The sequence below is a fragment of the Indicator indicator genome, chromosome 10 (genome assembly GCF_027791375.1).
Source record: "Indicator indicator isolate 239-I01 chromosome 10, UM_Iind_1.1, whole genome shotgun sequence".
Lineage (NCBI taxonomy): Eukaryota > Metazoa > Chordata > Aves > Piciformes > Indicatoridae > Indicator > Indicator indicator.
Window position 1 is genome coordinate 18,753,580 of NC_072019.1, and position 13,239 is coordinate 18,766,818.

The 13,239-nt window shown below is 47.9% G+C and overlaps 1 protein-coding gene across 1 annotated transcript; it reads right to left on the reverse strand.

Annotated features, from left to right (window-relative positions):
• Positions 1-3,306: 3,306 nt before the first annotated feature.
• RNASEL (ribonuclease L) lies at positions 3,307-11,604 on the reverse strand. The gene is made up of 7 exons (XM_054384113.1): positions 11,579-11,604; positions 9,670-11,284; positions 9,162-9,250; positions 7,776-7,966; positions 7,152-7,269; positions 6,097-6,218; positions 3,307-4,717 (listed from the first exon to the last, which is right to left on the reverse strand). The coding sequence occupies exons 2-7, from the start codon at positions 11,105-11,107 to the stop codon at positions 4,552-4,554; spliced, it is 2,124 nt and encodes a 707-aa protein (XP_054240088.1). The 5' UTR covers positions 11,108-11,284; positions 11,579-11,604; the 3' UTR covers positions 3,307-4,551.
• Positions 11,605-13,239: the final 1,635 nt, after the last annotated feature.

The following is a 13,239-nucleotide window of genomic DNA, read 5'->3' on the forward strand; positions in this document are numbered from 1 at the left end:
GATGTGCTCCAAGGAAGCTGAGCAGCTCAGACACACTGCAAAGCTTGCACTTTATCAGCAGTAAGACCTAAAAATAAAGCAGCTCACAGCATCCTCCAGTTTGCTTGGTAACATAGCACAGCAGCTTGCACCTCTGCAGCTATGGCAGGTACATACCATGACATATTTCCATCCAAGGACATACCCTTGTCCACCTGGCAATCTCTTTCCTCACACATATCTTAAAAAGATTACATTGCCCATAGCTGGGACCCAGGGACAGTGCAAACAATCCACTCTGGGGTACAGCACACCACCTCCAAGCTCTGTCCCAAGACACCTGGAAGGTGCTTAAAAACCAGAAAGCACTCACAGAAAATACTTCACCTGGAGAAAGAGCACCTCAAGACCACTCAGCCCTAGAAACTTCTCCAGACCTGCTGCACAGAACCGTGCTTCTTACCAAGGACTGGAATTGCTCTGCTCAATCTAACCTACAGCCTCAGCCCAGCTCCTCCTCCTCCCTCCACACAAATTAAATACCTCCTGTGGGTGACAAGGCTAAGAGACCCCACCTGGTTTTCTGCTCAGCTGTGCCTGGGTGGTGAGATGGTTCCTGTCTTGCTAGAGACTGATTTTCCAACCAAGATCAGCTCCTGCCTGACTCAGGGCTTCAGCATGTTTTTCTAAAAGCCAGTATTGTTTACAAAGCAGGAACCAAAACAGATCAAACCCCTTCGTGTTCCACAGGTGAAACTGAGTCGAAACAAGTGACCACAAAGCTGCAGAAAAATCATGAACTTACATCACATCTCACCCACCATAGCTCCCATTTGGAGCTATTTTTAGCTACTTCTTAACCCTCAGATCCTAGAGGACTGCATTCTGGGAATGACACAGGTGCATTGAAGGCAGATAACAACAAGTTTCATATTTGCTAGTTATGATTATCAACACTCCACTTCTGGAGGGTCAGAAAATCAAACCAACCCAAAGCCTAAGAACCTTTCTATAAATGAAGGACTCTGGAAGGTGATGCTGCTCCCACAACCTGAACCTCAGCATTGCCCTTCTGCTGTAACTTGATGCTCTCAGCCCCAAAAGCTAGCTGCATTTTTGTGTGCTTTGCACTAACTCTTCAGGCTCTGCAGCCTTAGCCCAGCTGAGCCTGGTCCCTAGAAGGCTTCACAGATGTGCCTGAAGCTCAGCACAGCAAAACCATGGCTAAAAGTGATCTTCACTCCATTGCTTCTCTGTACCTTTTTTTTTCCCTCAGTGCAGCAAGCAAGACACGTTGACCTGAGGCCATCTCTGTGCACACAAGCATGTCCTCAGCACACAAGTGACAGGATGGAGAGCACCTGATCCCATCACTTTGGGTGGAGCCAGCTCCCAGCAGGAGCAGAGGAAAAAAGGCAGAGGCACAGCAGAGTACTGGCATGACAGCAGGGGAATGAAGCATGAGGGCCAAATCAGCATGCCCTTGGGCATCACTCATGGCCTGCAAGCCTGTCTGTAAGAGATTAAGGCAGGCAGCACCTCCCAGATGGGCACTGATGCTGGAAGCCATCAGCACATCAAGCAGCACTAACCCTGGCAGCTGGCTCTGCCCTTGGCTCCCCAGGATGCTGTTATCCTGAGGCTGTGACATCAGGCACTGCCATACCACCCAGTTTCAATGCTGTCCAGCTCTCCTTGCCACTTGTTTTCCATCCTGCTTGGCCTTTCACTGAGCACTCATCCATCCTCTCCAACCCTGCCAGGAGGAGAGGCAGCCTGATGTTTTACCCAGCACTGGTCCCGGCCCTGCAGCCTCCCTACTTCTCATGGCCTGATACTCTGTGAGCAATAAGTTTTGCAGATGCCATGCATGGATCAAGTTTCTTCTCTGGCATCTCAGGAAGCAGGATGTGGCCCTGTGGTCCACACAAGCTTTCCCTGGAAACTCTTCCCAGCAGCCTGTTTGCCCCAGGGATGCAAGTCACAATCTCTATGAGTTTAATAGTTGCTCTTGTTTGGCCATCCTTGAGTGCTGTCCACTTTCAGGAAGGGCTTTCCACAGCCTTTTAAGGCTGCCAAGTCACAGTCCTTTAGCAAAACAACAGAGCAATTCAAGAAGATGCAAAGGTCAACCAAAACCATCTTACAATAGGCTGAAGGAGCCTCACCTCAACTTGGGCAAGAGCAGAAACAAGCTGCTATGGTATGAAGCCACCATGTTGCCTATAACATCCCTTCTTGCCACACTGCTGAGACCTGGACACACACCTCTGGGTGTCCTCCTGATTTCTGGGCATAAGAAACATGCAATAGGCAGGAGGAAATAAGCAGGGAGGAAAGGAGAAAATGAAAACATTGACAGAGGAGTCATCAGCATTCTCCTGGCTGCATTTTCTCTAGTGGTATCTCATCAAGAATTGGAATCATAGAATCACAGAATGGTAGGGGTTGGAAGGGAGCTCTGGAGATCATCTAGTTCAACCCCCCTGGTAATGTGGGTTTGCCTGGATCAGGTTGCACAGGAATGTGTCTGGACATGTTCTGAAAGTCTCTAGATAAGGAGACTCCACAACTTCTCTGGGCAGCCTGTTCCAGTGGTCCATCACCCTCAGATGAAGAACTTCTCCTGAAGTTCAAGTGAAACCTCCTGGGTTCTAGTTTGTACCCACTGCATGGCCAAGCTTTCTGTTGTTATGTTTATATAGTTTTAAAGGTTCCCAAGACCATCAGAAAGAGCTTTGCTCTGAGCAAGGGCCACTGATGCAGGCTGGCACAGAGCCCTCACAAGCCATGGGCACATGGATGGCAGTCTGCCACCCAACTCATGCACTGCAAAGCCTGCTAGTTTGCAGGTGCCTGCATCTAGAAGCACACACAGCTGAGGGGACACACAGGCCTCCATGGTGCATTCTAGGTAACTGCCTGTTCATAGAGGAGATGGGTCAAACATATCCACTCCCAGAGTTTCTCATGTATGCAACCACATCTTCATCCTTCAACTCATCCACAAAATCCTCACCCTCACACCACAAAAACAATGCAAAACCCCCTCCCCTTAGCCCAATAGTTCACAAGAGACAGCTTGCTTCCCAGGACAGGAAGCTTTCACTACTTCCCAACATCTTTTCTGATCAGTTACCCCTCCTGGACAGGAGCATTTGAGAAGTCACAAAACCTTACCTAAACAACCAAGAGGTATCTCCACAAGGACACAAAAAAAAAAAAAAAAATCTCAGTCTTTTGGTTATTTTACAGTGCTGCAGACTAACTCTGTGCAGAGGGGATGGGGGAACCTCATTCATAAACAAGTAGAGTCAGTTTTCCAGAAAAGTTTATTCCAAGGTTGGTTCTTCAGAGACTCATTGAAAGAATAACAATCTCAGTTTGAAAAGAAAAAGCAAAAACCCCTTCAACAGCTGAAAAATATTTCTGTAAGCAACACAGAATCAGAGCAAATCAGTGCAAATCAGAGCCATGGCCAAGGAAGGAGCAAACCCTTGGACAACCAAACGCACGCTGCGTGCTGTGGAATATCAGAACTGGGATTGTATCACTCAGCACCCAAATTTCAAAGCTCTGAGCTGGCTGCATGGGCACCAGCTCTGTGCCAGGGAGCCAAGCCCGGCAGGAGGACAGTGATACACCCACAGGGGCACTGTTTTGGAGACAGGGAGTGCTTGTGCCTAGCCCTGTCTTGCAGATGTAGCCTGTCATGGCAGAGCTTGTCCTTCCCAGGAGGAGCCAGTCCCTGCAGTCTCTTTGATGTCAGTGACCTTTTCCAGGTGAGTCAGGACTACTCACAGTAGCAGAGTTTTGGGGGATTCTGCTCCTTATTTCTGCCCCTTGTGGAAACATCTCCTGCATCCCCCACCAGAAGTCCCTCAGGTCCTAGGAGGCAGGCCTGACTGCTCATCTGCCAGCTCAGAGGGGTAATGGTCCAAGGGCAACTCTGCAGCCAGACCACCACCTAGGCATTTAATTTTCTAGCTGCTGTGTTTCCAAAAGGCTGAGAGCATCCATGTCTTTCGAGGGGTAGCTCCTCAGTGCAAGCTCTAGTGAGCATCAACCCTAACAAGGATTTCAAAGTCCTTTTCCTTTATCAGAGAGTCCCATGTTGTCTGGAAATGCTTAAGCTCTTCTCCTGCCTTCCAGATAGGACATTGGTATATTGATACATTGGGGATGTTGGTGCTGTCCCACATATTCCTTCTTCCCTGAAGATCAGAGCCTTCATTTCCACCTCAGAGAGGCAAGTAAACTCAGAAGGACAGAGGTAATTGAAAGGGACCTCCCCTAGCACTCAGCTTCATCTCTCTTCAAAGCCTGTCATTGTTAAACCAAACACTACTGAAGCATCTTTCAGTTCTTAGTCTAAGTCCTCTGTGCTCTGTCCCTTCTTGTGCTCTCTTCCATCTCCTTACTCACTTTTTTCAACTCTTTTGCAACTTAAGAAATAGGGAATGAAAGGAGACAGTGATGGTGGGATTAGACATGGGGCAGGAGACAGTGACACCCTGCAGAGAAGGGTCCCAAAAATCTGCAAAGTTCCTGATTTAGCACCAGAATTGGTCATTAGGTAATGGTTGTACTCGAAGGCCTTTTCCAACAGACACAGCTCCAGGATTCTACAAAGTGTCTGTACCTGGGGTGCTTGCACAGGCTGTTGTAGACATACATGGTAAGTGCTGGGAAGGACTTCAAGAAATACTCTGCATGGTCTCCTGTTATCTTGCTGATCCTGAAAGAGAACAAAACCCAAATGGATTTTTAAAGCTTGTCCAAGGAGCTCCCCAGATGCCCTGGTTCCTCCCTTGCAGAGGCCATTCCAGAGGCTTTCTGAAAAATACAGGAAGGTTTCCTAGAAACCCTTGAGCTGCAGATTTTCTGTACCTTGCCTAAGCTATTCAATCCATTTTTTTCCCACTATTCCTCCAACACCTCCATCTACCTAATCCCACCTGCATCTTCACTGCAGAGCAGTGCTGGCTGGAGGCATCAGTGAAACCATCACTGGGAGTTACCACCACCTCTAACCTCACATGTAAGCACCCATGACTGTAGAGGGTTGGAGACTCTGGCAGTTCTTCAGGGGTCAAGACCACCTAACAGGATTTTCTAACAGGAACAGTGCTCCCTGATCCATATCTCCAAGCACTTCAGCACAGCCAGCATCAGCACTTTGGAAATACTTGCAAGGTCGATAAGGAGGCTTTGTGAAGGTATAAAAGGTATTTAAGAGTGATCTAAAAACCTTCCTGGTGTTTTGGCAACAAGTACCAGCCTGCAGCAAAACTAAGGGCCCAGAAGTTCATGATGCCTTCTGCTGCAGAGCCATGTCCTGCCTTAGCTGTCACAGACACCTCTCCACCCCATGGGCTGCTCTGCAAAAGCAAAGGTGCAGACAGAGCTGCCACCGATTCTCTGAGGCTGCTGCTGTCCCTGTGGAGTGACAGCTCTGCTGGAGGATGTTCTGGCTGAGGATGAGTGGGAGTCAAGAAGATAGGACCACTTACTGGTGCCCAGTGATAGGATGAGGGGCAATGGACACAAACTGGAACACAGGAAGTTCCACCTCAACATGAGGAAACACTTCTTTACTGTGAGGGTGACAGAGCACTGGAACAGGCTGCCCAGAGAATTTGTTGAGTCTCCTTCTCTGGAGACTTTCAAAACCCACCTGGACGCATTCCTGTGTGGCCTGTCCTAGGTGAACCTATTTGGGCAGGAAGGTTGGACTAGATTATCTCCAGAGGTCCCTTCCAGCCCCTACCATTCTGTGATTCATCTGTGGGAGATGATCTGGGAATCAGATTTTGCTTCAAAATCTGAGGTCTAATCCTGTGAGCTAACTTCATTTTCCTACCCCTAGGTGGTTTTGAGGGCTGACCCCAGACCTCTTGCTGCTGTGACACAGAATCTTTCATACACTGTAGCACTCCCAAAGGAAACAGCCCCTACAATGAGATGATCTCTAACAGACTTCCTCCCACCTCCCAGTTCTCTCCTTTCTGGAAATCCATCTGAAGGAGATTTTACTCTTCATCTCAGCGATGCTTGCAAATACCCAGCTGCTCCCTGCGATGCAGCTGTGTCAGGGGTGAGGATGTGAACACATACTTGTTATCTGCATGTTCATCCAGGTTCCTGATGAACTTCAGTAGGTCAGTGACACTGTTGGTGTAAGGGATTGGCTTTCTGTTGGGAGGGTTATTCATGGCAGACAGAACACGTTTGTCAATCTGGGGGGAAAAAAAAAAAAGGCACATAGATTATTCTCTGCCTAGCACACACTGCCAAAGCAGCACATCTACCTCCACTCCCCACAGCCACTGCCTTTCTGCAGGGATGTCATTCTGCATGGGTGGATCTTGTGACCCTTAAAAGCCTATTTCCCAGCATGGGCAGAGGCGTTCACTCTGCAGGACATGCAGACCACTTGATTCTGCCAAGTGTTTCTTCTCCTGCCTTGCCAATGTGTGACATTCCTATTAGGAAACTCAACATGGCACAAGTGATTTTTTTTCATTGCATGCCTGGAGGGAAGGAGGCACTCAGGAGGCATGGTCCAACTGTTCCACTGTTGAGAAGACCACATGGGCTGCCATGTGAAACTAAGACCATCAGATCTCAAATGATACAGTATGACTTTCCAGGATGTTACCAGAAAAAGCAAGCCTGATCTCACTGCCTTTGAATCAAGCTAACAAAAAACTTTAGCCAGAAATTTTCTGGTAACAAGGACTGGAAGTGCTCGGCTTAAGGGCTCACCAACAAACACCTTTGAAGGCTTGCCAGCCAATTCTGTAATGACTGAAACAGGCTGACCAGGGAAGTGGTTCAATCACCATCCCTGGAGGTGTTCAGAAAACATGTAGACATGGCACTTTGGGACATGGTTTTGTTGGGTTAATGGTTGGGCTTGATGATCTTAGACATCTTTTCCAATCTTAATGATTCCATGATTCCCTGACCATCCCTTACTACCATCCCAGGCAACAAAGCTCCCTTTAGGAGCAACGTCTTTAGTCTTGAGGATTTTGACTGCATGGCTTAGATTTAGTTCCCCCAGTTACCTATATTTGGGGGAGGGGGGTTCTTGTTTCAGTTATGGTTTTAAACAGGCACTTGGGAACAGCTTCTGCCTTGTATAAATGCAAAGAGAAGAGGGTTACCTCCTTGGTCCACTGTGGATAAGGAAAATGTTCAGCAGCAGCAGAAGCTTCAAAGACACGTTTTCCACGAGGGAGAACTTTGATTTTGTTCCACACTGACTTCAGGAAATCAAGCCTGCTGTGGAACAAAGAACTTCATTAGCTGCAACAGGACAGAATCACAGAATGGTAGGGGTTGGAAGGGACCTCTGGAGATCTAGTTCAACCCTCTGCTAGAGCAGGTACTCCTAGAGCAGGTTTCACAGGAATGCATTCAAGTGAGCTTTGAAAATCTCCAGAGACATCACAACCTCTCTGGGAGCCTGGTCCTGTGTCCCCACACTCAAAGTAAAGGAGTTTCTCCTTCAGTTGAAGTGAAACCTCCTGTGTTCCACTTTGTACACATTAACCCCTTGTCCTATCACTGGGCACCACTGAGAAGAGCCCAGTCCCATCCTCATGACCCCCACCTTTTAGATATTTATATGCATTGATAAGATCCCAAATCAGTTTTCTCTTTCCCAGCCCCAGGTCTGTCAGTCTCTCCTCATAGGAGGGGTGTTCCAGACCTCTCATCATCACTGTTCCCAGTGTTACATGCAAATCCCACACTGAAAACTTTTCCTTTGTGCTCCAGGGACTCACAGTTGTTTGTTCCAGAAATAGGGGTGGTTGCTCAAACCTTCCAAGCCTCGTTCATCATGACAGACCAGGCTGTTTACAAGGTCCAGAGCCTCCTCATAATCTAGGGACCCAGGAGCCAAATCCTTGGTACTGACTTGCTCAAAGGGTTTCCTACCCCCAGTTAAAACATACAGCACGAGCCTGCTGAGAGCCTGCAAAGAAAGACATTGCTGCTTGTGTGCCAGGTGCATGACACTTCTTTACCAAATGGGAGAGGACAGGTACTCCTGAAGAAGCAGACCGTGTATATGGGCACACACATAGAATCATAGAATGGCAGGGGTTGGAAGGGACCTCTGGAGATCACTATGTCCAACCTTGCTGCCAAAGCAGGATCACACAAGGCAGGTCACACTGGAACGTGTTCAGGTGAGTCTGGAAGGTCTCTAGAGAAGGAGCCACAACCTCTCTGGGCAGCCTGTTCCAGTACTCCAGTACCCTCACAGTAAAGAAGTTTTTCCTCATGTTAAGTTGGAACTTCCTGTGTATGGTTTGTATCCATTGATCCTCATCCTATCACTGGACAGCACTGAAAAGAGACTGGCCCTATCTTTGACACCCACCCTACAGATATTTGTAAACATTAATAAAATCTCCTCTCTGACTTCTCCAGACTAAACAGCCCCAGGTCTCTGAGCCTTTCCTCATAAGACAGATGTTACAGTCCCTTAAGCATCCTTGTAGTCCTCTGTTGGACACTTTCTAGTATTTCCCTGTACCTCTTGGACTGGGGAGCCCAAAAATGGACACAATACTCCAGATGTGGTCTCACCAGGGCAGAACAGAGAGGAAGGAGAACCTCCCTTAACTTGCTGTTAACTTGTCTTAATGCACTCCAGGATACCATTTGCCTTCTTGGGCACAAGGGCACATTGCTGTTCCACAGATAATTTACCACAAGGTCCTTCTCCGTGAAGCTGCTTTCCAGCAGGTCAACCCCTGATCTGTACTGGTGCATGGTGTGGCTCCTCCCCAGGTGCAGGACTCTACATTATTCTTGTGGAACCTCATTAGGTTTCTCTTTGCCCAGCTCTCCTGTCTTCCCAGGTCTCAATGAACATGTTTCTATAGGTGTGCAGATGTGCAAATACAAACGCAAACTTTGAAGCTGCATGCACAGAGACAGAGGAGATAGCCACATCAAAATCATGCTCACAGGATATCTGTGGATACCCTCAGCCTTGCATCCACTCTTACACAGCAGCTATTGTTCTATGGGCCTTCCCCCAAAATCAAACTGTGTTCTAGTTGAGGATGCAGGGAGGCTTCCCCTAGGATTCACAGCAACAGAAAGTACCAGAGAGAGCCTGAAATTTTAATCCAGGCATTGATTCTCAGGGCAGTTACCTCTAAATCTGATTTTACAAGTTCCTTTTGGTCTTCAATCAACTTTCTTCTGTTATCAAAGTCTGCCAAGTATATTTTACCATCTAAATCTGTGGAAATAAGAGAAACTATTTACACACAATGATGGAAAGCCTTGATACAGCCTGTTACTGACTTTTGGACAGCCCCTTCTTGAGAAAACAATTCTCTGAGGAGGTCTGTTGTGGGTTGATCTTTCTGCAAAGCCTCAGAATCATAGAATAATTTTTGTTGGAAAAGAACTGCAAGATTACTGAGTCCAACCAGAAAGGAGGGCGGGTCTAATGAGACATGCAAAGTTGCTCTGTTCAGCCTCTGTGGCTGCCTGTGAACATATCTATCCTCATTCCAAGAGGAGAGCTAATGCCACATTCATCCCATAATGAATAAAGACATCTGGGTTCTTAAAAGACAGCTATGAAACTTCTTCTTTTCTAAGCTACAGGCAACAGGAAAGCAAAATGAAAACACTGAGAATGCAAGAAATAACCTATGAAAAAGTTCCTGGGATGTAGATCCTGGTGAGCAAATCCAAGGGAGTGCAGCTCTCCCACTGCCTGGAAGATCATCCTCAGAGTATCTTTGTAATCCCTTTGGTCTGCTGGTTCCTGCAGATGCTCTTCCAGGCTTTTCTCCCAGAGAGGGAAGCACAGATACATGTCGTCCTTGTGCTTCTCAACCTGGAAGAGCTTTAGTAGATGTTTACAGCTACCACATTCTTCAAAGAACACCTTCTCTTCCTCACCCTCCACACCTTGTCTTATTCTAACTGCTACCTCCGTCCCGTCATGGAGCCCCAGGTAGATGCCACCGTGGGAAGTGCTCAGAATCCTCTGCTTGATGTATGGAAAGGTCTTCAGTTTGCCAACCATGGGGTGATACATTTTGTACAGGTATTTCAGCTGGTCCCCCCAGCGTTTGCTGGTTGGCTCCCAGTCCTGCAGGGTTCCTGGCACAAGCGTGGCGCGGTGGCGTCGGAGGAGACGCGCTGTCTCATGAGCGCGGTTCCTGTTGGCAACCTCAATCAGGTTCCCAACGTCGGTCCTTGCTCCCTTTTCACACAACAACTTGACTATCTCATAATCATTTTTCTCTACAGCCACCGTCAGTGCCGTGTTGCCCTCCTCATCTGCATCATCAATGTCTATTCCACCTTTCTTCAACAAGGTTTCCACCAAATCTGCGCTCCTCATTTCAACAGCTAGGATGAGGGCACTTTTCCCACATTCATCTTTGCTCTTCACGTTGGCACCCTGCTCCAGCAGGAAATGACCTATGGAGACAGCTGACTTGGCACAGCCCTCCTTGAGGGCATGGATCAGGGCATTCCTGTCTTTGTTGTCACAAATGTTTACATCAGCCCCCATCTCTTGGACAAGAGCCTTTACAACTGAGAAGTGGCCCTTTTTACTAGCATCCATCAGTGCTGTCTCACCTCCCTTATGAAGTTTTGCTTTCTCCTCATTAACTTCCCTCCTCAAATTCACATTTGCACCTTTGCTAAACAGGAATCTCAGGGCTTCTTCATTCCCATACCAAGCAGCCTCCATGAATGCAGTGAAGCCATTGTCATCATGGTCATCAATATTTAACCCCTGACTAAGAAGGAGCTCCAGTATATTCACATTTCCCACTATTGCTGCCTCAATAAATGCAGTGCCACCGTTGTCCTTCCTGGCATGTGGACAAGCACCCTTATCCAGCAGAAGTCTGACCAGGTCCTCATCATCAGCTTGCACAGCACTCTGCAGTGGTGTCCAGCCATATTCTGCTTTGGAGTTCACATCTGCCCCTTTCTCTAGCAGCTCCAGCACATGATTTCTGTTACTGTTCCTCACAGCAGCATTTAACTTGAAGGCAAGGTCTTCTGCTGTCTCCATGCTGGAAGGGGTGGATGACTCCTGCTGAGTGTGAGCTTTGGGCTCCATGATGCTCAGACAGAGAGCTCTGTACCTCTGATGTTCCTCACTTGAGCCCTGGGATCCCACTGAAGGATGGAAGGAGTGCAGTGCTCAGAGCCTTCATTGTGAGGGATGCTCTGGGTTTAGCTGATGAAACAGGCTAGGAAGGACAGGCTGCTACTTTAACAGCTTCAATATCTTCACCTAATCAATAAACAGAAAAATCTTGGTTTATTAGGCTGTGAAAGTTTCTCATTTGCATTTAGTATCCTGCAGGTCTATGTGAGAGACAGATAAGGACAGCAATGCCAGTGCCAGCCAAGAGAACTAAGGCTTGGCAAGAAGCATGACTTCAGCAGTTGCCCAAACATAGGTATTCAGCATGTTTGCTTGCCTGATCCCAGCACTAATCACAACCCAGGCAGGTGTCCCCTGGGGCATCTGGCTGAGGGGATGGGTGAGAGCCCAGGCTGTTATCTCAGACTTACTACAAGTTACCTAACAAGCCAGACTCCAGCAATGTTTTCAGGTAGAGAATGCAGCAAGTAGGCAGAAACAGGCACTGCCTTCCAGTTTTGGGTGGCAGCCACACGTGCTGTCCCAGAAAGTGCCTGATCCAATATCTGGAATGAGACAGAAAGCCAATCTTAACTCCTCCTGCTTCCAGAGGCAGTTAGGACACCCTGCCTGACCAGAAGCCTTTCCTAAGCTTTTCATGACATTAAGAGGTTAATTAGGTAGGGCCTGATCTATCCATATCTAGTCAGCATATGGAAAGGCTGGAGTTCCAATACCCATTTTCCTGACTGCAAAGGCTGGTTCAAGTGACCAGTGCTTTTAGGAGCCAATGTCTGACAAGCTGAACTGGCAATAAATTGCCTAAGTAAATCAGAAAAGGGACAAAGAAGTCTTAAGGTATAAAAGCCAAAGTACAAATTCAGCTGAATTTACCCTCAGAAAAGCCAAGAACCCTTTAATGAGTGTTTCTGCCCCCACCCAGCAGGAAATTAATACCTTCTTTCATCGAATTAGATGCATTTCATTTCCTTCTAGTAACCTCTGTGTCTTCTGTCACATAATAAAAAAGCCAAAACGCTGCTTTCCTGTCTGGAAAAACAGTACAGCATCCCCTGGGCACGGTGGGGCTGAAATTCCTTGTTCCCATCAGGAAGGCAGAAGCCGAGGGAGAGAGAAGACAGGAGCTGTGTGCCTTCTTCACCGAGCAGTAGAGCCATAAGCACCCAGCCCTAGGAAACCTTTCACCATTTTTATCCCATCCCACTGACCTTTGGCCAGAAGCTGCACTGCGTCTGCACCACAGGCGTCAGTCCGGGTGCAAAGTCACACAACCCTGTCCAGCACCACCCACCACAGGAAGGCAAGGAAGGGATCCCTCTGGCTGTCTAGAAACCCAGATACTGCTTAAAATGCCTGCAAAGAACAGCGTTTCTCAGCAGCTGCTCTCACTGCTCTCTTCCCAGCAAGCGTCCCTAGATAGGATCTGCTTCCCAGCAAAGTCTGCTTTTGGTCCTCTCCCAGGAAGGAGCAGCCCTGGGAGCATTCTATCCACTTGCAGGGGGGATGCTGGGGGTTTTGGTGACTTATTTTTAGCACAGAGCAGAGAGGTCATGAGCAAAGTGCTCTCCCCATACAGCCACACACTCACACACACACTCACACACAGACCTTGTTTACAGAATTACAGAATGGTAAGGGTTGGAAAGGACCTCTGAAGACCATTGAGTCCCAACCTCCTGTCAGAGCAGGATCACCTAAAACAGATCACATAGGAACATGTCCAGGCCAACCTTGAAAGTCTCCAGAGACGAAGACTCCTCTGGTTTAGACCATGCCCAACAGTGCTGCAGGAGCTGACACCAGAGAGACATTAAATGCACCAGTGCTGGTGTTTTGGGGGAAGCAGAGATTTGGGGGTTGGGGTATTTATCTGTTTTAAGCTTTTTCTCACCTTTTGGTAAATCCATCCACATGAGGAAAGTAACCACACTGCTCAGTTTTCCCCAGGAACCACCGAGCTCCAGGTCTGTTTGTGCCACAGTTGGTGTGTTCTTAACCACACCCACACTGGCAAGCTGCCCACTGCCCTGGCACCAGCTTCCTTGTAGGCAGTCCTGGGTAAACATCATGGGTGTTGGTCT